This window comes from Meleagris gallopavo, chromosome 3, assembly GCF_905368555.1.
Source record: "Meleagris gallopavo chromosome 3, MGAL_WU_HG_1.1, whole genome shotgun sequence".
In the NCBI taxonomy this organism is placed as follows: Eukaryota; Metazoa; Chordata; class Aves; order Galliformes; family Phasianidae; genus Meleagris; species Meleagris gallopavo.
In genome coordinates, this window is record NC_139406.1 from 7,478,892 (window position 1) to 7,505,872 (window position 26,981).

The 26,981-nt window shown below is 40.7% G+C and overlaps 1 protein-coding gene across 6 annotated transcripts; it reads right to left on the reverse strand.

Annotated features, from left to right (window-relative positions):
- Positions 1-16: 16 nt before the first annotated feature.
- Positions 17-26,872, reverse strand: RNF182 (ring finger protein 182). 6 transcript variants are annotated; one of them, XM_085220149.1, is made up of 6 exons: positions 26,694-26,872; positions 12,729-12,854; positions 9,481-9,593; positions 8,201-8,312; positions 6,278-6,358; positions 17-3,209 (listed from the first exon to the last, which is right to left on the reverse strand). In XM_085220149.1, exon 6 carries the CDS (start codon positions 2,997-2,999, stop codon positions 2,262-2,264), a length of 738 nt encoding a protein of 245 aa, XP_085076275.1. In that variant the 5' UTR covers positions 3,000-3,209; positions 6,278-6,358; positions 8,201-8,312; positions 9,481-9,593; positions 12,729-12,854; positions 26,694-26,872; the 3' UTR covers positions 17-2,261. The 6 variants fall into 6 exon arrangements, with proteins under 6 accessions (XP_085076275.1, XP_085076274.1, XP_085076273.1 ...); XM_085220148.1 differs by lacking the exon at positions 12,729-12,854 and having other exon boundaries at positions 8,232-8,312; XM_085220147.1 differs by lacking the exon at positions 12,729-12,854.
- Between the last annotated feature and the right edge of the window lie 109 nt (positions 26,873-26,981).

Consider the following 26,981-nt stretch of genomic DNA (forward strand, 5'->3'; position numbering starts at 1 on the left):
ATTTGCAAAACCTACATCCTGTATTAGCCAGCCCTTTATTGAAGATATTATATTCAGACAAATTGAACATACCCTAAATCACATAAATCCCTAACACACAAATACATCTTCTCCCAAAGTTATGAAGTACCATTAAACCACATAGATTTCTATCTTTCTTGCTTTTTTGACATGATTATTGTTGGAGATTGAAAATTTATGAATTCATAGATGAGTCAGACCTTGCAGTATATGGGGATTGGGGAATACAGCTCTTCTAACTCTATATGCTTTACCACAAACATCAAAACAATTACTTAGGAATAGTCATTTCTAGGAATTCTGAAAATGTTTGAGTTCTAATTGTTATCCAGTGATTACAGAGAAGTTTGAAACATTTCCTTTAATCATTCAATACAAAGCTCTGCAACTCCACACACTTGAAAACTATAATTTTGCTATAGGTTTTCTTCTTACATATGTGTCTATATATACATACACACACATATATGCACTATTATAAACTTGAGTGTCAAGAAAAGCGGGACCTTCACATTTCACATTTCTCCTACGATTTCAATAGGAATGAAACCATAGATATTATCTGTACGAGCTACAAAAATTGGACTGATTTGACTTCAGATCCTCTTGATAGACACAACCACCACTTAAGCTCTCCTTTTCCCCCCTCTCAACATTTTTCACTCTTACCAAAGTCATTTTGTTCTAAGAACATATTGTTAGGCCATGTAGTCAGCCTTCCTGCAACCAACCCACCTTCCCCTTACACTGCGCCTTGACGTTACTCCATTTCGTGCCTGATCCAAAAGCTGTGCTTACACTGATCATCTGCTGCTTCTCATATTTTACTCCGCTGTGCAAAGGAAAACCAGGTTGCAGCTGTGGCGTGGACCAGACTTAGTTCTAAACACAAATATTAAACATTTCTTATTTTTGTGCTCTTCCAGTAGTTGAAAATTTAGCCTCAATCACACGACGTACAAGCAAACCTCAGAGGGCCTGACTGTATTTATGGAATAGTAAAACGCCACTAATTCCTCTGAATTCAACATAGTCAAGTTGCACTAATTGCCACAGCTGGGGTGCCATCAACTCACAATGGTGACAGAGGGAGTTCAGAGTATTAAATATTTTGAAGGACTATGCACAAAACAGAATCCTTCCCAGAATAATAGGAACTTATCACAGTGCTTATCCTGTGGAATCGGAAAACAAACAAACAAAAACACAAAAAAACACTCAAAAAAGCAGAAAACCCCCCAGGCATTAATCATTTCAGAATTTTTCTGAAACATGTGTTAGGCAGTGAAAGTCCACGTCCTCACGATCAGGCAAAAAGATCTATCATTATAGCTAAAGTCACATAGGGGAAATTTCCCAGTGTAGCTACCTAAATGTAGGCGTGCTTTTGTTACAAGAACTGAAAGGTTGGAAATGTGGTGTGGTGGTGGAAACTCTCGGAGTGAAGGTAAACGTTATGGAACACAGCCAGTGAAGTTAGCAGATCTCTGAACTCTCAAAGGAAGCTAAGAATTACACACGCTTATTTAGTGCGCCTAGATGAGAACAAACGTGGCTAATGGAAGTAATCCATTGCAGGAGATGAAGCTGCAACTATTGGACAAGCAAAGTGGGCTTCTGCATGGGGAAAGTGTTTTGGAGATGCGTTGTTAGCATGAGGAAAAGGCTCCTCATGCTGTAGAACACCAAAAATCTGTGACCACTGGGCACCCCACAAATATTTTTACTGTAACAAGAACTGGAAAGAGCAAATGTTAGCTTGCCTTATTCTTCTTATTAACTAAATGATTTCATTTGCTACCAGAAATAACAGATATCCCAGAGCACGAGATTCTCTGCATTAAAAGATGCTACACATTGAACTGGAAGGTGCCTGTTATACTAACTTCTCCTAAGGCAGATCCTGCACCCTCATATTGCACGACCTAGCCAACAAAAAGCAAGGGGCTACTTATTTGAATAACAGCAGCAGACACCAAGTTTGGCAATTTTCCATTACCCCTTTCTACAACCCAGCCCTTTAAAATGAACACGGAAATTTTATGTCATTATTTAGCTAAAAGGAAAAGAAAATAAAGATGAAACAATAAATAATCAAATTGTAAAAAGAACCGTATAACATGGGTCACTGCTTTCACTCAGTGGGATGGTCAACAATAAAAATAAATAAGAATATAAAGACAGGCTAAATCAACGATGCTACACATGTGGCAATGTACCTTATTTCACTGCATTTGTTGTCAAGAAGACACGCAGTCTAGAAATTCATGGCAAACACACTGGCAAAAGCCATAAACCATGAGAATAACAAGGCTCGAGGGAACAAGGCTTACAAAGACAACCCCAAGGGTGACTTTCTTAGATACCAGTAAGTAAATCCCTAAAGGCAAGGAACTGAAGTACAGCAACCCTAGCAACCAAACTAGCACCCGAATTGAGGTCTGGAAGAGCAAAGATGTGCAGTTCCACACTGTCCAGTTGTGGGACACAGTTGCAACAGAGTCAAAACTCGTAGGCCTGTAAAATTCCACCACGGGTGTCGAGTTCAGAGTCTGGGGACTCTCTCTTTGTACTTCCATGATTGTTATAACCAGGCAATTCGAAGAGGTGTGAGAAGGGCTAACCAGAGACGCCAACCTTTTGGGAGTCAGCAGCAGTTCCGTTGGGTTGTCTGGTAGGCACTTCTTTCCCTTTCCCCCACAGGCTAAATTCAGAAGGATGTTATTGTCATCGGGAAGACTACTAACCTCATCGTCTGGCAGGCATGTTTCAAACCTGCAAAATGGGCAAACTATGACTCCTTGAGGAGAATCACCAAAGTCTATGATCTTGCAGAGGCATTTGGCACATACTCGGTGACAACACTCCAGCACTTTTGGTTTTCTCTGTCGCAGGTTGTAGCGATTGTAACAGATCTTGCACTCAAGCTCATCTGAGCTCTGGGGCTCTGCAGACTCCTCTTGTAGTGGACTGCTCATTTTGTCTGCTGGTTTGCAGCTTTGTGAAAAGAGGAGTTAAGGGAAAGCGACGTCGTCAGGCTTATTTTAGAAATTTTTCCTGATGCTCGTATCAGCCATCTCAGACAGGAAAAGAGGAGATGAAATTGTCAAAAAGCATCAGTAGAAGTCATCCATTTTGAGCTTCTGCTAGGGACTCTCTACTGCATCTCCTTCAAGCCAGGTGCCCATCTGAAAAAGATAATGTGGAATTTCAGTGGAAAACAAAGAAGGGAAAAAGCTGTTGCAGGTGAAACAAAGTTCTACTTTTTACAGCCTTAGCTTCTGTATGGGGCTGCTGAATCACAGCCTGAACCTCTGATTGATCACCTGAGGCGAGCAGTGAGTCAGCCACGGGAGCACAGGTGAAGGCAAATCACCTGTGCTGCAGGAAGGGGTGGAGCCTGGCTGCACCTCTCCTAGACCCATTTAAGAGCTGACTGCCAGGGGGGAAGGATCTCTTCTGGAAATCTGCTCCCTGGAGTCTATTTTGCAAGCTCTGGATAGGGTGAGTGTTTTTCTTTTCCTACTCCAATATAATAATTATATCAGCCAAGCTCCTGGATATACCATACCATCTGTATATTCACTGATTGTATGCTGCTATACCATAACATCAGTATACTCATTAATTGTACAGCTTCCTTTGCCAAATATACCTCCATGGTATTTTCTTTTTTCATGTGGCATATGAGACCTATACAACAGTTATGCTGATAAAACTACTTTGTCAGTCACTGCAATTCCTCCCCAGCCTATGAAATTCTCAGTAGAAGATGCAAGCTAAGCAGTGACTGATCAATTAGATACAGGTTAACCTGTGAATCCTTGTTTAAAGCTTAGTTTCACAAGGCTATGAGACCTAACCTGTGGTCCTTCTGTCTTTCTTGGTAACTTTTGAACCTGCTTTCCAATTTCAAACAAATTGACAGAGGTGCAGCAGTAGTGAAGATAATTGAGTTTCTAAAAAAAAGCGTGAAGACTGGCAGTTGGGACAGAGGAGGGGAAGAGAGATTTATAATAACTATCACTCTTGCTACAGGGCAATGGTCAATCAGCAGGCAGTCAGATCTGCTCTGAACAAGCCACGTGCTGCCCAACATTCAACCAGAGAGAGCATCACAGGAGGAAAGTGGTGGTATTCTTAGGCAATGAAGAGGAGGGAGGAGGGGACACTGAAGAGGAGTGGGGTTACTGAAAAATGGCAAGTGGGGACATGAAACAAATTTGGAAAATATCAGGATTTCTTAATTTTGCCTCTGGAATTACTCATTTTTCTGTTTCTTTGTATAGCTGTGAACACAGTGCTGATCAGAGCTTGTGGAAATGCAGCTTCTTCAGCTTCAGCCCTAGGTGGGTCACATGGAAGGAGACCAGGTTAAGTAGGATCTGCCTTTCCCGAACCCATGCTGACTTGCCTGATCACCTGGTTATCCTGAATGTGCTGTGTGATGTGCTCATGATGGCCTGCTCCATGACTTTCCCTGGCATCGATGTCAGACTAACTTGACCTGCCATTCAACAAGTCCCCCTTCCTGTGCTTCCTGTATATGTGTCACATTTGCCATCCTCCAGTCAACAGACACCACCTCAGATAGCCAGAACAGTTGGTAAATCACTGGAAGTAGCTTGGAGAATGGGGAGAAAGCATGTCAGTGCCTCACAACTAAGACTGCCACATATCATCCCATGATTTAAAAGTAGATTTCTGATCAACCAAAAAACTTCCTGAACATCTGCCTGCTTCCCATAGAAAACTGTAAATGTCCTCTGAAAACCCCCAACTAGAAAACTCTTTGCACTTTAATGTTTATTTTTCTAATGAATATTTCTTGTTTTCACAAAAAACAACCCACTTCTCAACCAATTACACTCATACACGTATCACTTCAGCCTGAATCAGTTTTCAAACTGAAAGTCTTCCTGATGCTAGCGTTTTTAGGTAGCCAAATTCAGCATTAATAAAAGAAGTAACAATTCCACTGCAAGTCCCAAATAGCAAATTGGGAACGTTAACTTCATTTCCAGAACACACCCATCATGCTCGATCCTCTTTTTGTAGTTTCATTTATGAACTATTCTACAAACCATTTTCATGCTGCTTTTAGTGTTTGCACCGTGCAAGATCGAGCTACTTTCAGCATACTCTCCTCACAGCCTCTTCAAAATATATTAATATATTCAAACGTTATTGCTTGGTATTTTTTCTTTGGCTAAGTTCAGATGTTGCATTTCTCCTTATGTGTTCTGGTGTGATTAGTGCTCACTTCTGCTTTACAGTTAGAAATTCTTTACTTTTAAAACAAAAATGTAATTTCTATTAATACCATCCAGATGTTTCCCTCTCCCCCCCTTTTTAACCTTCTCAGAAGAAACATCCAAAAACACGAGAGGTCTGTCTTTTTTTGCTTTCCTCATTTCTTAGGGAATTTTCTCTTTTTCTTTCCCAATACCCACTTCCCCGCTAGTTCTTTCTATGCTGAAAACCTTTGTGAGCTTAATATACACCACGTATCCTAAAAAGTTCTCAAATCACAAACCTAGCAAAATACTGGAAAATTCAAATTTTTAAATAAAATTTGTCTTCAATGAGGAATTCCAATCAGGTATATTAGGACAAATAATAGTAATTAAAAAATCGTAGTTAATACACCAATTGCTGAAGGAGGTGAGAATGAGCCTTGCAGATAGGGAAGCATGATTGGATACAACCCCATACAGGCTGCTCTCCCTTGGAACCTGACCCTTCTTAGAGTGAGGAAATTAAACCTCTGAGATGGCTTCCAATCCAAATTATTCTATGATTTTGCGTTTTGGTATCCATAACTCACTTCATGTGGTCTGTATGAGAAGCTCTGTTTATCAAACACTCTGTAGGTGAAGCTTGCTTCTAAGGGCCAGAAACAATTAGATGTAGACTGAGATCTCACTGTCAGAGCTCAGTATGCTGGCAGGGCAAAGTAGATGGGAAATTTTTGCTTCTTTTCTCTAATGAAAGTTGATCCTCGTCCAAATTATGAAGCCAACATTTTTACTTACCTCTAACGCTTTTTCAGTGAGTGGAATTTTGGGTTATATGTGAAATACTGGCACGTGAATACAGGAGGTCAGTAATTAACTTATTTAAGATATCATCACCCAGGGACCTACCCAGCACGATATTTTCGAAGAGTTTCTTCTACATGCAACCCAAATGTATTTATGGAATAGGAGAAGGAAAAAAAAAGTACAGAGAGAGAAATTAATACGGAGAAACTTACTTTCCAAGAAAAAGAAGTTCTTGCAAAGATTCACTTGTAGGGAGCACAGGAATTGCCTGTTCTCCTCCACACAGGAAACAACTGGTGGAAGGGAGAGAAACAAAATCAGTAGAGCAGCAATACAGCTGAGAGACCTTACAGTCAATTCTTTTGAAAAAGTAATCCAACTCCTCTGGTTTGGATGGAAATATTCACACGCTAAGATTTCTGTTTAGAAAAATATATTGGGTAAATCCCATTTATTAAAATAACTTCTGTTAGGTAATGCAGAGTTATCTTAACAGATTTGTTGTTGATTTGAAGCCTCTTTCAATATAACATACTAAAATGCTCTGAAGCATTATCTCGTCTAGCATCCACATATTCACAAATGTTAGCAATTCACTCAGGAAAAAAAATACAGCAAAGTAGCTAGAGGAAAAAACCTTGCTTTGAAAGTAGGGTTTTTAAAATGTATCAAAATACTTTCCTTCCACCTTCTCGTAGAAGTTCTTTGATCATTCTAGCTTTCCCAAACTGCAGCCACTTCTTCAGCATAGACCAGAAAACAACCATCTCCCATGGACCACTGCACTGCATTCACATTCCAACAGCGTTGCTGCATTCTGACTCAGCAGGAAATGACCATTGCGCTAGATTTGTCCAGCCTGCGCTAAGCACAACGCAAAACAAAACAAACTCCAGCCCAAAAAAACATCAAATTGCTTTACTATACGAATCTCACATTTGAATAGGGTACATTCAAAGCTCCATCAGCTATCACACATTCAACCTGCTTCGTGCCACATTTCTGCTAACACTGGATGGCTTTTAACAATGAGCGTTTCCCTGTCAACTCTTGTCGATGTGTAACTCTGCAGAGTTACAGAATGTGGCATACTGAGCCATGCTTGGTTTATGGTCATCTGTACAAAATGCCTTTTCATAAAAACACAGTTTTTGATGGGATAAGCAATGGGCTAATTTCTAAAAGATCTCCCCTTGAATGCTGTGAATAGAATAGAAACACTGCAACATCCACAACAGCTGGTTCTGCATTACTGGCACCTTCACAAGTAACTAATACAAAATATATATATATATACTTTTTTTTTTTTTTATGAGAAGGTATTGTTACAACATTCACAGTCCTTGCCCAAGCTGTCTCAATCCACTACCATATTATAACAACACAAAAATATACAATTCGTGGCATCAGATCTTTCCGCACTCAAAGTTCATGGGTCTCTGACATATACGTGTCATCTTAAATAATACTGATCATAATAAAATCAACAATCAAATTTTGTTTTCCTCCTCCCCCCCTTCTGATAAATAAGAGAGATTTTCAGCTAGCACGGAGTTCCCTTTACTCAACACAGTGATATTTGCTCCTAGGGCACTTTCTACATCCTTTACATGTGCACAGTCAATGTCACCAGACTCAATTTCCTCTTAACCATATAAGTCACAATACTTTTTTGTTATTCTAATATCTCGCATTACGTGTCAGATAGCAGTGGAAAATGGTGTGAATAAACAGTGAATGCCTTCCTGAAACCACATTATCCCGAATGACTTTCAGTCTAGCTAGAGGCTACTATGGTAATGATTTGAATCTTAAAATTGACTATGATGTAGGAAAAAAATGTTTCATTAGTTAGGCTTGTAGACACAAGTAAGACCTCGTCTAATATTTCTTGAGAATGATTTTTTTCTCATATATAATTCACAAGCAATTTATACAGCAATACATCGGATGACTTCTTAATGTGACACACAGCTGCGTGTTGCTCTGTGGCTGTTTCAGAATAAAACTAGTAAAGGACGAAGGGTCTGCTCTTTTAATAGCTGTCTTAATTAAACAGGCTGCTAATTACACTATATCAATAAGCAGAAAGAACTGTATCTAAAATGGTAACAAGTTTAATTCTGGAAACCCACTTGTTGAACACAGCAACTTCCTTTCACTTGCCTCACGATCTGCTTGCTTAGGCTGCTCCAGCATTTCTTCTTGTACTATTTTCTTACTGCCAGTGGTTTTTCCTTTATGACTCTGAAACCAAGAAACCAACCACCCCAGTAAGAATATATTTCATGACAGAACTCCTGACCTTAAAATCATTCATTTACAGAAGTGTAGGACATTCTCTTATTTGGTGGTAGGAGGCATTTGGAGCAGCTTTCTCAAACAAGGTGAAGTACTGTTTCTTTGCCTTAGCTTTTGTGTTTTTTGTGTAGGAGCTCCTCTGAGAATTGAAAAGACTGTAGGACACTGATTCTAGAATACAACTGGAAAAGGTACAAAATGATGAACAAATAAGAAGCTTACCAGTATTTCTTATTATAAGCATGAATGTTTAATTCTATGATTGACAGACATGTCCCTAATTCATCTTTAAATTAGGCACCATTAAAAGCCAGTATAATTTTGTATTAGGTTTCAGACTTTCTGGAAGTTTAGCTCCCTGTTTTGCTTGCTAAGATACAGCTGAATGTAAGATACATGCAAAAAATATTTTTTCTCCTTTTTTAAATAAAAAATTACTGTTGTCCTGGAGGATGCTAATGACATGCACAAAACAACAGATCCTCAAAATACGATAGAACTATTTTTCTTTAGACATATTTTCTATGGTGTGTAATTTGAGAGGGACCAGGTGAGAAAAAAATTCAGAAAATTGCTCTTGATTACATCATTCTGTGAGAAATTCCCCTCCACAAAGGGAAAGCATTTTAACACATTGCAAAAGTTCAAATTAATCTTCAAAATAAGTTTTAAATAGAAAGTGTCAAATTGGCTTTGTCCTAATGGAGCTGAAAATAATTCCAGAGCAGAATAAAGCTGTACTTCCCTCTTTTTCTGTTGCTATTGAGAACAACCTGTTCAACACTGAGGTGTGTTTCACCAGGTTCATTCTGTTTCAGACATTTCTGAGGACATGACTATAAATAAGCATTTTACTATACTGTGTATTTTACCTAGATAGGTTATTACCAAGAGAAAATAAAAACGACGTGGGATTGATGATACAGGACAATACAGACAGTGAAGTTTACAGATCAGTTGCATATAATTGGTAATATATTCTTCTGCTTCAGTTACTGCTCAGAAATTGAGCATTATGCTGTGATGAAAGGAAAACAGTAAGAAACAGTTAAAACAACTGCAGTCACATCAAGTCACAGAATGTTGGAGAAACACATGTCAAAATAACCCATACCCAGTGGAGATTTCCACTTCTCAACAACTTCTCCAGCCTTGGTCTTCCACCAGCATAGCCTTTTTGAAAAGCTGGCAATCAAAATCTAATCTGGCTGACGCTGCAGAGTCCCACTGTGTTGAAAAGAAAAGGGAGAAGTCTTGGGAAACAACATTTTAACTTGCATATACTGAAGTGTAATTCTAGTATTTAATTTAATATAGCAACTGTGGCACGTACTCCCTTTTCACTTCATGTTATTATAGATAGAATCATAGAATGGTTTAGGTTGGAACGGACCCCAAGAATCATCACGTTCCAACTCCCCTGTCACAGGCAAGGCCACCAATCTCCAGATCTGGTACTAGACCAGGGCCCCATCCAACCTGGTTTTGAACATCTCCAGAGACAGAGCATCTACAGCCGCCCTGGGCAGCTGTTCCAGCACCTCACCACTCTCTCTGTGAAGAACTTCCCGCTGACATTCAATCTAAAGCTTCCCTCCTTGTCCTATCACTGTCTATCTTTGTAAAAAGTTGATTCCCCTCCTTTTCATAATTCTCTTTTAAATGCTGAAAGGCTGCAATGAGGTCACCCTGCAGGCTTCTTTTCTCCAAGCTGAACAAGCCCAGCTCCCTCAGCCTGTCTTCGTAGGGGAGGTGCTCCAGCCCTCTGATCATCTTTATGGCTCTACTCTGGACCCTCTCCAACAGCTCCACAATATGACTTGAATCACAGCGATACAACTAAGAAAAAGGCTGTTTTAAAATCTTATTAAGGTATTTTTAAGACCAAGTACACAAAAAATTTTTTCATAAATAGCATATTAGTAGATTTGATGGACGGATGGTAAATCTAAGTCGTACATCTTCGTCTGTGTTTACATGAATGGAATGAGCCCAACTGAATGACGTGTCTATTAAGTGATTTTGACTATAATATGTAAAACCCTCTTACAAAATATCTGCAGGAAAAGGGCCGTTTGGTCTGTACAAGGAAAACAATATTTTAAGTGTACTAGATTCCTTTTAATCTGCACTGTTTTTTCAAAGACTTTATATTATTAACCTGCACCAACCAGCCTTGTTTTCAGCTAGTTTTAAGAAATATTTCTCTTTAGTAATGAAAATTCCCTCAAACAATAAAGAAGAAAAACGCTGTTACATTTTATACTAACAGTAAGCAAATTATAATCTATGAACCCCATGGTCCTAAGAAACTGCAGAAGAAAATTTACTGTTAGCAGGTTTTGGTGATTTTTTGATGTTGTTATTGTTTATATTGCTGTTGGTTTTACGTGAGAAAAATAAATCCATGTATTAAGAAAGGTGAATTAATTTGTATCAAATGATAGGCATAGCTTTCACTTTTTTGCTAATAAGGCATGGAATATTCCTCTTAAAGAAAGGCAGCTTTAAGTATTAGTCTGAAAACATCTTTCTAACTACTGTGGATGATCTGAGACCAAGAGATCCATAAGTGCTACATAACCACTCTCAGGATCACTGTGGAGTATTTTGCTGCCAAGATTTGCTTAGCTCAGATTCATGCCATAAAAGATTTAAACTTCAGGGAGACTTATGTGCATTGCTCTGCTTTTAACATGTTATTTAGCAGTGAAATATTTTTTATCTTTTTTTTTTTTTTAAAACCTGTTCTAAACCATCAGTGGAAGAGTTTTAGTGTGACAGGACAGAATAGTTCAAGCAAAAAGCAGAGTCCTCATGGGCTGAAACTCCATATGCTGTAATAAAACACAGACTAAACACTGTAAGCAACAAGTTTGGCAACTGCTTTCTCAAGAAAAATCCTCCCATTAGTAGTCTCAATGTCTCCTTGAGGGTTAGCTATGCAGAAGTAGCCTTCACCAGAACTAAGACTTTGGATCAAGTATTTCCAAATGGGAAAAATTAAAAATGGCCCTACTTACTATGCATACATCATCCCATCCTACACTGATCCGAAAGTACGAAGGAATTTGCTGAGTATAAGCTGAAATATAGAATCACAGAATCATAGAATCACAAGGTTGGAAAGGACCTACAAGCTCACCTAGTCCAACCATCCTCCCATCAAATACATGATACCCTCTGCATATTTCTGAGGGCACCATGATCACCAGCAGTTGACCTGGCTAGCTCAGTGGCAGATATGAAGTTACCTTTGCTTTGAGCAGAACTACAACACTTGGATATCATTTGTAACTATAACAGTTGAAATTTGCAACTGCCATTTAATCAAAATGGTTCAACAGTGCCCATTAAGCATTGTTAAAGTACAAAATCCAGGAATGAAAGATATTGCTTCAGAAATTTTGGAAGTAATCAAGACATATTCAGAAAGATACCTTGTCTACTAAACCAAATAGGAAGGAAATAAAAGGAATTCTGAAGGTTTAAAAAGCAAAAATAAGAAAGCCCACATTTGGCTCTTAACCTGGGTTAGGGTAAATTAATGACTAAGACCAAACCTTGGTATTTTCTTAACAGGACATGATGAATGGGATTTTTAGTTTAAGATAAAACTAGAAAATAGAAGACAAACTCTGGATTTCACTTAACATAATAAAAATCCCATCATCCCATCTGCATCACCAAAGCAACTTTTTAGTCAGTGTTCCCAAGGATATTGGTTTATCTAGTACTACAGCACAAATGAGCAGCTTGGCTGAAGTTTATGGAATAAAGCAGGATATGAAAAACATTTCTTTTCTCAGTAGATGGCAAGAAATTTTGGTAGAACAGAAACATTACCAAGAGCATCTTAAAGCACCAGTTGTCTTAAATTACAATCTTTTGCTAAAACAACTGTAATAATGAAGCTCTTCTGCTCTTTTTTTTACATAACCAAGTGAACAAGAGGGTTCCAGATGCTCCACTACAGGTCTATTTTCCAGGAAAGGATAACAGATAGATGAATTAGTAAGTGATCTTATTTACTAGACATTACAGGAAAGAACTAGACATTCTTGCAAAGAACTGAATATTTAGTTTAAAAAAAAGAACAAAACAATAACAAAGTGTAGTGTCTATTTAGAAGGTAAGAAGCATTGTTTTTTATTTATGCTATTATTTTTTCTATGGAAAGCTTTGTATTCGAAGTACCAACATAGCATACTGCTGTTGGTTTTACTTCTAAACCATGGTTCACTAAGGTTACAAGCACTGCACTAATAATCAGTGCAAGAAGCTGTACAGCACTCACTGTGACCCCGTGACTTTCTCAAATCTCTGCAAACACGGACCACAATCTGCAGTAAGTTCAAATACCTTTTTCTTTCAGCTAGGCTTCTTGGCAGAGCACAGTGAAACTGAGTGAAATCCACTTCTGATCTCTTCCCCAGAGTCAAATGATTATTCCATAAGAACTTCTGAGCTCCTATTTGTTCTTTGTTTCTGGAGAGCAGAAACAAAGTGTACACTCAGAAAGCATACTTTGAAAGATGCTTCTCATTAATCGAGGTGAATGCATTTTGCAGCAGCATGTACACCAACACTTCAAAAAGCAGCACAGAGCTGACATAACTGAACCAGATCTGGTACTGGAAGCAACCTAGGTGTAACAACACAATTCTGCACAGACAAAGTTAACTTGATGTGTAGGACAGTCAGCCTAACTGAGGTACCATTACCCAGGTCATTGGCAGATGTTAATATGCTAACGTCCATCTGCAGCCTGTGCATCTTGCTTATCTGCAATCACTGTACGACATTAAGGGATCTAAGACAGTGTTTTGAAAAGTAAGAGGCAACTAAAAAAACAGTTTTATTTTCCATTCTCCAAATGTCCAAACTTGGACATGTCTCAGTCTGAACTGGGCAACTCACAGGATCCATAACCACAGAGAACAGAAACTTTCATCTGCACTTTCTCAAATCTTTATACAAATGCTGCTATTCACATGGGGTCTGGGTGTGTTCCTTTATTCAAATGCCTTCTAAAGCTTTGTCACGATAATTAATGTCTTGAAAATTTCAAGTGACAAGGCTTGCAGTTGAAGGTTTGAGAAATTTTAACTATCATGGTTTTTTTTCCCAAACAGGCACCTATTTCTTCTCAGAATGATGTTATGCAGATGGATGAAAACACAAAGTTGGACTGAAGGAAAAGCAGTTGCTCAGAGAGGGAACGTTATGCTAAGTGGATTCATCGGACCAAAAGTCTGCTGTAAAAAGTCAGTCACACATCACACAGCAATGAGCACAGCTTTATAGATCAGATGAAGACAAATAACCAATCCGTTGTAGTTAGAGCTTCACAGGAGTAACTTCCCTTTGATGAGGTTATCTCTACAGGAGCTTTCCATTGGAAGGGTGGACTGAGCTGTGAGCAGCCTGATCTAGCTGTACCTGCTTATTGCAGGGGAGCTGGAACTAAAAGAGCTTTAAGGGTCCCTACCAATTCAAATCATTGTGATTCTATGAATTCAAACAGAAGTTTCTAGATCATATGTTAGTTGAGAATGCAAACACAGTTACATCTCTAAACAACAAAAATCTTCCACATACACATCTAAAGAGATTGATTGCTGAGGAGAGAGCTGCTTTCTTGCTCTAAATGAGGCTCATGTATTGTGAGAGTTCTCTGCATGCAAACATATCTTTTTTAAATTGTTGCATTATTAAATCTTGTAATCAACTGTGGTTTGTAATATCTAAATCTCAGCAGGGAACATCATCAGTAAAGAACCGTGATGTCATCTAGTAATTCATAAAGACCACGGGCCGCTGTTCCCTAGATAAACCTCATTTAATACACTGGGATGTGCAAAAAAAGGAGCAGACAAGATCTCAGTGCTGGTGTTTATGAATACACAAATTGTGGCAGCCCGCTGGCAGGATATCAAGTCTGAAGGACTTACTGATCAAACATTATGTAAGTATTTGATACACTCACAGCAGACATGGTATCATGTCTAAATGAAATATTACAGTCTCAGATATATTTTGTATTCTAGCTAGAGGCTACTACAGTAACAGAAACACTGGAGCATTACACTGTTGGATCTTGAGAGATCCTACTCACCAGCAATAGCAGTCCTTAGCCATTTCCCTTGCTAAGTTTTAACTCCTAAAAGAAAACTAAGTACTATGTGTTATAGTTGGCTCCAAAGATGGGAAGACATCTTGCAATGACACCTTCATACCAATGTCATTAAGCACCACGTTAATGGAACTAAAAAGGAGCTTCGAAGTACATGTCCACTATCCCAGCACTCTGCAATAAATCTTTTTTTTTTGCTTAGGCCATTACAAAAATCACAGGACTCATTTCCATTGAATTACTGACATTGTGCTAATGTAACACTGCACAAAACAGTTTGCAAGATCAGTATCTCGGATTCTTGGACTCTTTAGAGAAGGGAATGTTAAATTGGAAAAAGGAGACAGTAGTGGCATGATGAATCTGGAAGTTTTATGTATAGAGTGGACATAGGGAGGTAATGTAATTGAAAATGTACTACAAGAAGTTTCTAAATTGACACAGTGAGGAGAAGGGAACCCATGCATTGAGAGGAGGTTTGAATGTAATAAAATAAAGTTTGAGTTGATGCACAAGGTGAATCTGTGGGGAGTTTTAAAGATGCAGAATGACAGGGGTTAGTAGGAAGATGGCCAAACAAGATAGGAAGACTGGTTTAGGTATGTGGAAGCAATAAATGTGTCAAGCCAGCTAGTAAAGAGAAGGTTATAGGTTCTGTGCCACCAGTTAAAGAAATATAAGAAAGAAGATATGAAATTATAGGCAGCAGAGGTGGGAGATGATGAAAACTTTGTGTTAAACAAACATACAAAAGTAATGTGTTATACGGAAATAAGTAATAGAAAAATTGGGTACTAACCTGAACATGAAAACAAATGGAGAAATGATTTGGTTTCTGTTGCCTGCCATGCTGGTGGGAATGAATGTCACTAAACATCAACAGAATGAAAGAGCAGGAAAGGACATAGGAATAAAACTTAAAACTCATTTTGATACAGGAAATAATTCAAAAAAAAAAAAAAAAAGAAAAGAAAAGAAGAAGCTAGTGACATATTACAAAAGTAACCAAAGTAAAATTTAAGAGAAAGCTGTTTATACTTTGCTGTGTAACCAAATTCTCTCACCACCAAGATCAATCACATAATGGTAGCTATAAAAAATAAAAAAGAACAAACCAAGAGGGACTAGAGGAGCAAAGGGAGTAGTGATGCAGGGAAGAGATGCATTTACAGCATTTACTCCCTGAGCTGTCAGACCAACATGACAAACGGCTTGCTTCTCTTCACAGGAAATTCTATTAAGGATAAAGACAGGGCAAGGAGTGGATGATGGGTTTCACAGCAGGTCTTTTAGTGCTGGTAGTGAAACTCTTATTTTCTCAGACAACATGCAAACTAACAAGTGCAACATCTGGTCTGCAATTGTGCTGACAGAAACATGCATGATTCAGAGTAACCTTTATGCCTTTACTCTATATACAGCAGCATTACTGCAGAGATCAACAGGAGCCCCAGCCTCGTAGTCAGCTCCACACAGCAAAAAAGCATGATGAGATAAAGTCTGCAAACTGGGGTTAGTTCAGTCTGGGTACTAAATACATATTTGTTGAAGATGCTACGTCATCTTTGTTGTTTGTGACAGGCAATGACAGATGACTTTTCAGACCCAGCTCCCTAACCTTCAGAGGTTTACAGATTTCTGATCAAAAAGACCCACTGAAGAGAATTTTTTCAAGTCTAAGATTATTATCATAGAATTAGAGAGTATCCAAGTTGGAGTGGATCCATAAGGATCATCTAATCCAACTCCTGGCTTCATATAGAACCACCCAACAATCAGACCATGAACGAGAGCACTGCCTTGAACTTTGGGAAGCTCTGTGCCATGACCACTTCCCTGGGAAACCTGTGCACTTAACAGGTTGTTAAAACAAACCCTTGTGGGGATATGAAACTGTACACATTATGCTCTGAAAATGCTTCAAGATTTTTCTTACATCTGGGTGACACAAATCCATATTTAAAAAAGAAAATCAAAAACTTTTAAGAGTTACCAGTGGATGTAGGTAGTTAGAACAGAAATTTAAGAAAGGGCCATAAAGCTACACTAATATTACCTCCTGTGCGCTGAAGCCCATGGAACACACTCCACTAATTCCTGCAGTTTAGTCACAAAATAACAGAACAAGTTATGCTGGAATAAAGCTCTGGAGGTCATCTCTCCTTGGAAAACCTATCTTCCTGGAAAATCTAGAAAACAGTATTGCAACACTGTGTAGGGTCATTTTAGCAGAGCTCCATGGGAGATGGTACACAACAGGAAAATGCTCATCTCCCTCACTCCAGCCCACTTACCCACAAGCACCAAGACGTTCATAACTATAGACAGTCTGCCCAACTTTCAGCAATGGAGATGCAATCCTTGCAATTACATGTTGAAGCAGGCATGCCAGCTATCCAGGCCTCATCCTAACTCCCTGCAACCACCTCTGCATTCATCAGGACTTACCCACTGACCTCCCTCTTTTGATGTGGGTGTCTGGAAAAACCGCAGCCACTCAGATGTGCTCCGTATCCCGATGACCTGCTAATCTGGGAGCCATCAACAGCTATTCTTACAGCTTCTGCTGTTTGTCCACTACTTCCCCACTCTATTCATAACAGTCAAGGTTCCCACTGCAATTCTTTACAGGAATCAGTTCTGAAGGTGTACTTGCCCACTTTAATTTTGAAAGACTCTGGTGATAAGGTCCACAACCTCATCCATAACCTTGCTGGACGCATTTCAAAGCCTGACTCACAGAGAAGAACTCATATCCTCCTTGGCTCTTTCAGTGATCTCGGGGCAGATACAAGGCAACCACTCACACCTACACAGCTGGTCTTCCTCACACAAAGCAAACAAGATGATGAGAAAAGTCTTAACAGCCACGCAAGCTGCAAGACGGTACGGTGAACAGAGCATACGAGAAGTTAGACAGGCCTTGAGATCCCACGGCTGGTACAGATCACAGCACTGCTTTGCAGAAATAAAGCTGTTTTATTACTCCTTCATCTTCCAAATCCCTAACCAAGTGTACCTGCTTGAAACCATTGGCTATTGCTATTAGATCTGTCAAATACACGCTGAGTCTATTCAGCAGATGACATTTTATCCCAAGCCTCTATGGAGTTGCCAGCTGGGTCACTGCTTGGGGCCTCATCATCCCTGAGCAGTCTCCTTTCTACCTCTAAGATGAGGCTGGCCATTAAGGGAGCATCCTCACCTTTAGCAAAGGCACCTAAATGAAATTTTTGTATGCCTGCCTTCATCTGTTGGCTTTATTTGTTACGTATTCACAGCGCTATGAGAGAATATTATAAGAAGGATACAAACAGGACTGACCATTGATTACTTTTGTTTGAATCATGTACGAACTGTACTAGCAAATGAAGATAAGTGTATTTCTTACATGAATGTTCACATTTTCAGAGGATTTTCTTTGTAATAGGTGACACCTGTGATGATTCTGATGTTGCAAAAGCAGGTTTAACATACAGTGCATTTCCCAGGAAGGGTTATGGAGGGAACACGTTGCCTCACAAACTACACTTCCATGCTTCTGAATACATTATTGTATATTGAGGAAAACTGAGGTATATAAAACTTCAGGATAAAAGCTGAGATGGCTATTTTCTCATTAAAAATGAGCACCATCTCCTCATCAAGAAAATCACATCAGGTAGAACATTGTTGCTAATGACTGTTGTTCAAGTGGTATAGTACACAGCATTTTTGAAAATGCCAAAGAAATGCTTCTTTAAACATTACCTTGACAAATAAATGTTTCCATCTTCAAGAAGTACGCACACACAATAATATTTAGCTAGAGAATTTTATCTGACATTTTATGGAAAATACTCAATCATAGCTGTGCACTTCAACCAGTGCTTTAAAGGAGCACTGACTGAAAGCTCAACACACACACAAACACAGACCCTCCCCCCCCCACACACACACTTCAGGCAGAGGACATTTAAACGGATGCCTCTACTTAAATGCTGATTCAAGACTGAAGGGAAGAAAAGATTTAACAGAATTATCAGGGAATTACTTAAATAAAAGAGAAGCTTGCTGTAAACAATTTAAAGCTGGAACACAATGCCATTATCACAATGTCTCATGTTAATTATGATGTTTGCTCTTTCTGGCCTGTCAGAGTGATGAACAATGCGAACAATAAAGATTGCACAAGGAGATAGTCACCACTAAGCTAACTCACCTGGTCTAGGCAGGGGATCAAAGATGCCTCTGTGCTCCGCCCCTCAGCAACTGCCCTTTTAGGCTCAAAGATTAACTAAAAGAAACTCTAACGCTGGCCTGAGTGGCTCAAATCTGCCAACCGTATCCCCAGAGCCTAAACGCCAGCTGCAGGAATGCAACGGTCACGACTTTCAACCCAGTCTTCCTAGGGCACCTGGCACTGCAGAGCAGCACTACATCACTGCAGTTCCCTTCCCCTCGAACTTCCAGCACCCTACAGACCATCTCCGGTACCATTCTTCACCCCTGTGAAAGAAAAGCTGGGCAGAAACGGGCAGTTCAGCAGAAATGTGGAGCAGCAGGCAGGAAGCAATCTCTGCCAGTGCAGAAACCAAAGGATTCAGCTGAACAGGCCCCCAGTTTCTGCCCATTTCCTACCAACACAGTTCCCTACGAGTCCCTAGATGGGTGAATAACCATTCACACGTCTGACTGGAGCCTTTCTTTTGCAAGAGATACGCCACTGGGTTTGTGCAGGGCAGCTGCTCGGTATTTGCACACCAGTCTCAGTGGCCTTGTATGTCACTGTGGACAAATGACGTCATTTCTGGAGCAGGCTTTACAGGAACTGTGCCACCACTCAGTGCTATGAATGCTGATGAAACTGCCTCTCCTAAGACATGTTTCTTCTCTCAGAACAGTATGATCTTGCAATCTACGGATTCACTTTGAATTTTTCCTTCAGTCTTCCAGGCTTTGCCTATTATGTGAGGGCTCCACACTCCTTCAGTGTATTTTCCACTAAGTTTGTTACAAAGATTGCAGTGTGTAGTCCAAAGCCAGATATTTTAATAGACACAGGAGGGCAATTCATTCTCATTCATGCACCGGTCCAGCAATCCCTTTCCTCACAGACCCATTTCTTCCATCTTTCCTACAAAACAAACAAACAACCACAAACAAGCAAGCAAACAAAACAAAAACACCATCAAGAACAAAGAAAACCACACAAAATAGAGAAAACCATTCAAATCATTTTCCACCAAACGATGATGTAAACAATAGTAACGTTATTCTCTGCAATTTTTGACCTATTTGTTCTGTTTTAGACTAAATTCTGCACAGCAAGGGCTGTACACATACATTTTTAATTTTATGCATATACAAACATCAAAGCAATGGTTCATTGAAGCTTTCCTCCCAGCCCTAATCTTCCAGGGCCCCTGGGGCCAACTGTTCAAACGCCATCAAAATCGCTCTGGGGCACAAATAATGGGGTGATGTTCACCTTACTTAACAATGCAGGCAGTCACAGAATGATCACTATATCCTTTTTTGTTTCTGGGGAGTTACTATTTGTCATAGCATTATTTTGTGTCTTTTTGCTTTTTGTCGGTGTTTCGGTTAATATTTGGATAACCATAAATGAAAGGAGGCGTGATAAAAAGACACAAAACTACCATTGGAAGACAGGTTCAGCAAAGCAGTAAAGGAGGAGGTGGGAAATACGCAGCATGATTGGATAACTGCCTGTTACAAGGCACTATTTTACGGTAAGCAGGTAGACTTTTCTGTTTCAAAGCTCTGCACAGCACCATGTCCAAAGCTGCCCATCACTGATCATATTGCATAAGGTTGTTTGCCTGTTGCTTAAGTCAGAGAAACAACAGATGACAGGGATGAGCCATTTGTACAGAAATTTATAGCACTGTACATATGCAACTTCAACAAGTCTATCTGTGATCTCAACTGACACCACTGCCCTATCTGACAAATATAAACGTATGTGTACTTGAACAATTTAAAATACTAAAGCTCTCTTGAGAGGGTAGCATGTATGAAGGTATGCACGTGTTTAGACTAGAACTACAGACAGGTTACACTGCCCTCTCAAGAACCCTACGGAATTTCACCTACACACAGCGAGTCAAGCATAATCACATTAACATTATTAAAGCTTGCACTACTGACAATTCTTTTTATGAATACTTTTGCATTACTGAAATGCTTTAACTTGCCTGTCAAGGTGGCAGAGACATGCAAAGCAGTCACACAAGAGTTTCATTCATTTTTAAAAGACAGATGACAAAAGATTCATTGGAAACCTGTTCATCTGGGAATTTTGTAGGGATCCATCGATAACCAATATCATTGTTTTGCTTTTACATCACCTCTATGCCTTTAATTTTCCACTCTGTTTCATTCTTTCTAAGTCTTGGAAGAGCTCCTTCCCTGTCTCCTCACCCAGAAAAACATTCTTCTTCAGATTCTTGAGCACACGTACAAATATGCACGTGCTCAAATTTCACTGAAATGATGGAATTATGTACACTTAAGTATGATCTTACTGTCTGAAGTATGTGCTTTGTATTCTAGGATAGAAATGTATTGGCAAAATATAGCATATTGGATAGAGATTCTAGAGGACACGTTTTGGTGAGCTTCCCAGGACTTACCTGCCAGCTGCTGAGCTGGCTCACAGATCTGGCCTCTATCTGTTTATCCATCCATCACCACGTTGCCTGAATGACTGATAATGAAAACAGATGATTCATATTCTCTTTTCTCTCTGTCCTTTGGGAGACATGGTAGCTCATGATGAAGGTGTTAATATTTCAGGCTAAGAGAAACCCACGAGAACAGTTTTTGTCTTACTGGATAGACGGTTTGTTCCTCATTTTTAAAAGGCAGAGATGGCCAGAAATTAACTTTCTCATCATTAACTGAACTTCAAGTGAGCAGGCACCTTTGCTTATCTTCTTAAGTGTGAAATAGTGTCTGATGGCCAATGAAGAACATGAGCTGCACAGTTGGAAGATGCTTTCTCTTTATGTCTTTTTAGATATGTTCTTACTAGTCAGACCTATTTCCTTACTTAAAAATACTGTTCAAGGTGTCACTGTTAACAGCACAAATGTCAAGGACTTAGACACCTACAGGAAGGATGGGACAACTTCATGTCTGCCATGAAAGGAACTGGAAAGAGTGTTACATCAGAATATTGAACAACACAGAGAGTTTCCATCTAACTTTATAGGAACTTTGCTCACTGCTGCACCCGAGTACAACCGGATACAAAGTCTGAATTATCAAATAATCCTCAAGTATGCAGAAATGACAGAGGACAAACGACGGGATATGAGAGCTTAGCAACATGGACTTAGCAACGTGGGATGGATGAGGAGGGAAAAAATTGCTATTTTCCCCTAGATACAGTACCATTCATGCCTTTGTGAGGGTCACACTACGGTATTTTGCATAGTTCTGATGTTCACACAGTAAAAGGACGCAGAATGATTTGGACAGAAACAGTGAGATCACTCAAAATTATTCAGGAGATGAAAAGAATTCCTTCCCGTGGAGGTGTTAAAGACCTCAATCTGTTTAGCTTATGAGCCAATGAGAGAAACTTGATTAAAGAAATATAGCATCAGGTACAAAAGCATTCTTTGATTTAGAGGACACAGTAAAATAGCTATAATGTACTGAAAGCAAGTCCTAGTAAGTTACAAAACAGCAGCTTTCTATTGAGTATATGCAGTACATTACAGTTTTAGTCACACAATCATGAAGTATCTTCTTCTACAAGAAGCCTCACTGAGTGTGCAGGATAGCTGGTGGTTATTTGGCGAATGTTTTTATTCCTAGCTTAATCCATGGCCTCATGACTCATTGTACACCATTTAAACGTAGCACCAAACACAGCTCTGCTTCTTTCAGCATTGACTTTCATCTGGCTGTCACTTTAACAGCATATGAATGTAATTCAATGAACTGAAAGAGATACAGGAAGATAAAAGCCCTCATAACATGTGTTACACAACACTTCACCTAGACAAAGGGTGATTCAAACACTACCCAAAATTTCTTAGGTTGTTCATAAACTTCTAATTAACCAAGCTAAGTACTTTCACCAGTGGTAGAAGCACTGACAAGCCTTTTTGTGCTGTTTTCAGAGTTACTTTAGAAACTGCTGTAAGAATGAACGGCCAGAATCAGCTCTAGGTTTGAGTGGGTTTATTTCTGCTAAAGAACAACCTTGTGCAGATATTCCACACCTGCCATAACGTGTCAGAAACCAAATGGCTTCTGCAGGCTCCTGGTAAACCTTTCCTTTATCAATACCTGCAATGTAGTTGCTGCAGCATTTATCCATACTTCTACGTGCAACTGTTCTACAAAACAGAAGCTCCAAGGTCAGATGCTTTTTCAAGCAGACTCTGATCAGGTCACTGCTTGTGAGTCACCAAGGATGGAATGTTTCCTTTCTGTTCACAGGAGCACATCTGCTGCTGTGATTTACAGATTGGCTATCCATTTATCATCTGCAATGGGATTTTTGTCTCTGCTGTGAACTGCCTACCAAGATGAGTTCCTCTGCCTGGAGCAGCACTGTCCTTGTGTTAACATAGAATGTTTGGGGTTTCCTGACCAACATTTTGCTACAGATGTTCCTTGAAGCCTTACAAATAGTGACATAAACAAATCAGATTGAGACTATAAGCCTTTACCCCCTAATTTGGCCGTGTACTGGGAGGAAATGGAGCACACATCCTCATATCCATGGATTTTCCTGGCCAGAGCTCCACCAGCATGTCCTAGATCCAGTTTCACCTCAGCCCAACTCAGAGCAGTCCCAGTGAACTTTCTCCCACCGTATTCCTTGAGTCCACAGCTACGCCTTCATCGCCGGCTGTACGTCAAACCTTACCTTGCTCCTCACTACAGCCTTTTTGCACATTCCCCCACAGTTGTCCTTAAGCCCAGACTGCCGCGCCCCTTTCTCTCTACCAGGCTGCCATTTCTCCTAACAACCCAAGCAGCTCCCAATAGAGGCAGGAAGCTGGGAGATCCAAGCGTTCCCCTTCCAGTTCCTGCTTCTGAACTTGGCAGCACGGGTGACAGCAATCTTTATAGACACTGTGATCTTAACAACACCTACCTACAGAACAGTTGTGAACCCCAGACTTTCAGAGTGCCATGACTTTGCCACACTCCAGCTTAATTTCCCAGAAATTGCAAAAGACATTAGAAAAACCTATAATGCTCTGCTCAGCATTTTGCAGTTGTTGGAATACCACAGGTTTCACGCTACGTGGACAAAACTTACACTGCTGCTGTTCAATTGAAACTTTCACTGAGCATTGACGTGGGTCTTGGCCAGGGATTTACTTAGAAAATAATATTTACATAATAAAGATTTACTTCCCTTTGGTAATTCACCAAAGTTAAACCCTCACGTGAAAATCTACTCACTCACAGCAAATTAATCTAGCTTTAAGCCCCACCCAACCTGAAAAATTGGCTTCATCTGTCTGTAGTGAAAAAACAAAATAGAAAAAGGAAAGTTAAGCTTAATTGCAGCACTTATTGTGCCTAGACTGTGATGTGTCATATCTGCAAGAAGACCAAGCTGAGTGAAACCACAGAAAATTGGGGTGTAAAAAATTGCAGAACTGTAGTAGGTTAAAAGTCTTTGACCAGGAAAAAAAATCTTGTACTTCTTTATGTGTCTTTCAAGTGAATTTAAAACCTCGGGTACATTTCCAGGAGGCCTGAGCTCTTTGTAGCTTACTACAGCACTATCGAACTTGCAAGTGTTTTCTTTCTATTGGAAAGTCACAACTATCGTACATTACACTATCCTAAAGTACACATCTGCCTGTATTGCATTACTGTCAGAACAGTAGTTTGTATTGGATATAAGCGTTTCAGCACATGATGCTTGCAAAGGCCACGGGAGAATTTCCTGAGCTTTGCTCTCTGAGGATGTCTGGAACTCCTTAGCAACCTTGCTAACGGACTGAAACCTCAGCCTCGAGGTAGCAGGTGGTGTCTCTGTATACCTGAAATAGCTGCTGGCTGCAGCAAGCACACAGACATCTCCAGCAAATCATTTAGCACAGTCATCAAACCTAGCATATAGACAAAGACACGTTCAACTGAGACTGATGAAGGCAGGAGAAATAGTCATGAGCGCTGACTCCTGCAGTTGCCTTGTATCACTGCAGAGCACACAGCTTTAGAGGGTGTTTTCATGACAGTTTGATAACAGGCTTCATGTAAGCCTGCTTTGGATTTAGGGGCATCAGGAAGGTGTGAAATAACAGAGTGTGAGAGACAGTGATCTAAGTGCTTGAATTGCTCGGCCCACTAGAAGCCCTTATACATGTCAGTCTATGCTACAGGACATATTATCCACAGCCGCCTTGTGCCTTCCTGGCATTGCCTCAGCTACAACGCTATTTTTTTTCCTTCCACTGATAAACTTAATCGAGTACAGTTTGCAGTTGTTCTACATGAAACAATTTCAGGACTGAAATGTCACCTAGCTGCATAACCATAAACATTTTGCCTACCCCTTTAGCTTTCAAGGCAGAATTGTATTGAGTTCTGGTGTTTCTCTCATTCTCTGCCATGCAGCTAAGGGAATATAGGTCCCTAGGTCCTTATTACACACAGCTGACCTTTTATTTTCTGCTACGTGCATTCAATTTCCGATGGCCATGGGTAAGGTCTTGAGATGTTGTTTTCCCTCATGCTAAACTAATAGGAGGTCTCCATTTCTACACATTTAATAAACTTGAGAGCTAGCTTTTCAGTGTTGCATGAAAAACAGAGGTCATTCAGAAGGTTATAACTTTTTTGAACAAAATAACTGTTGTGACACTTCTCTGCAAGGACAAAGGACAAAAACCAATAAACACTAGTCAAATCATTGCGATATGTGAATAAGAAATTCTAAATAAGTAATTTTCCTTTTCTAAAGAGATCTGAATTCTCAATATGAAATTTGAACAGGAGATCCCACAGCAAACAGATGGAGTTGAAACATTTAACCTTGATTAACCCTCATTTAAAACTTAAATTCAGTGACACATTTCTTGCAAGAAGAAAACACCTCAATTTTACATGCTACTTGGCTCACAATTGCTTAAGAGCTGCACGTCTCCCCTTTCCACCCAATGACATATTTCCACCTCATTTACTGAAACGCTGTGGGTAACTCCACCTTCATTTAACACCCGCTATCCTCAGGCTTCTCTCCAACTTCTTCAGGTCAATACTTAGCTCTAGGGTTCCAATAGCCCGATATCTCTCTACGTACCGCGTTTTAAATCCCAGTGTCTCTGCTATTTAAGTTACATGGTACTAATCATCTCTGCTCTTGTCCACTCGCCAATAACCACGATAGCCACGCTCACACCTCACAAGATCCCTGCTGTAGGGCTTTGCAGGCTATTTCCTTAGCACACCCAGCACCTCGTCTCCTCGGTCACTCCGCCACGACCAAGGGCTGCTCCTCAGGACCTTCCCACACAAGGTCAGCCATGCTGCTATCACTGGAAGTTGCTCTGGACTTCCAACTTTGCTGAGGTGTCAATGACCACTGCACTCGTCTGGGAACGGCCAGCACTGCTCGCTGCCTGCCTGCTGGCGGAGGGCCTCGTGTTGAGGCTAGGAACTCTCTGCTACCCCTGCTTTCCCAAGGAAAGGCGTTTTATCATCCCTAACATCTCGCCTCAGTCTGGATCTGGATCTGAAAGCGACGAACCCATCTCACCTACAGCCCTTCGGCACACTTACTCCTAAAAACAAGCAGCAATTTCCCGATTATTCCTCAATACCAATGCTCTAGCATCGACTCCCCTTCAAACAACAACGCATTTAAAAACTATCACCCCGCTCAGCGTTACTTTACCGAGCTGAGCGAATTAAACTTTGTAACCCCACGACTCCCAGACGGGGCACGGCGTATTTCAATAGGAGCGTACAGCAGCGCCGAGCAGCGCCGGGCGGCCCCGGCAGGCGGGCGGGTAGCGCTGCCCCGGCGCAGCCCACCGGTTGCAGAGCCCGGTCCGCCATACCGCTTCCCTGTGAGCCCGCACAGCGAGCCGGCAAGCAGGAGCAGCACCGCGCTCGGCTCTGCCAGCTTCGCGCTCCCCGGATCCCTTCTCCCCGCCGCCCAGCCCAGCCCCGCCGCGCGGCGGCTCCCGGCTGCCCCGTACCTGACAGGGCGCAACCGGCCGATGCCCTGGGGAGAGGGAGCAGCTTCTCCCGCCGGTCCGGCGCGGCCGCGGGCAGCCGGCTTTGTTACTACTCGGAGGATCGGCGCCGTCGCTATAGAAACTGGCTGCGCCTCGGAGCGGCGGCGGCGAGTGGCGGGCGGGGGTGTGGGGCGAGGCGAGGCGAGGCGGGGAAGGAGCCGTTCATTCAGGAAGATCCCGGCCTCCCCCGCCGCGCTGCAGCCGGCCCCCGGCGCCGCCCTCACCTCAGCGTGCTCCGCTCGCCCGCCG

What these genes read in the sequence shown, in the direction of transcription:
- RNF182 (XM_085220152.1), bottom strand. Translation starts at nt 2,999, where the DNA reads ATGAGCAGTCCACTACAAGAGGAGTCTGCAGAGCCCCAGAGCTCAGAT.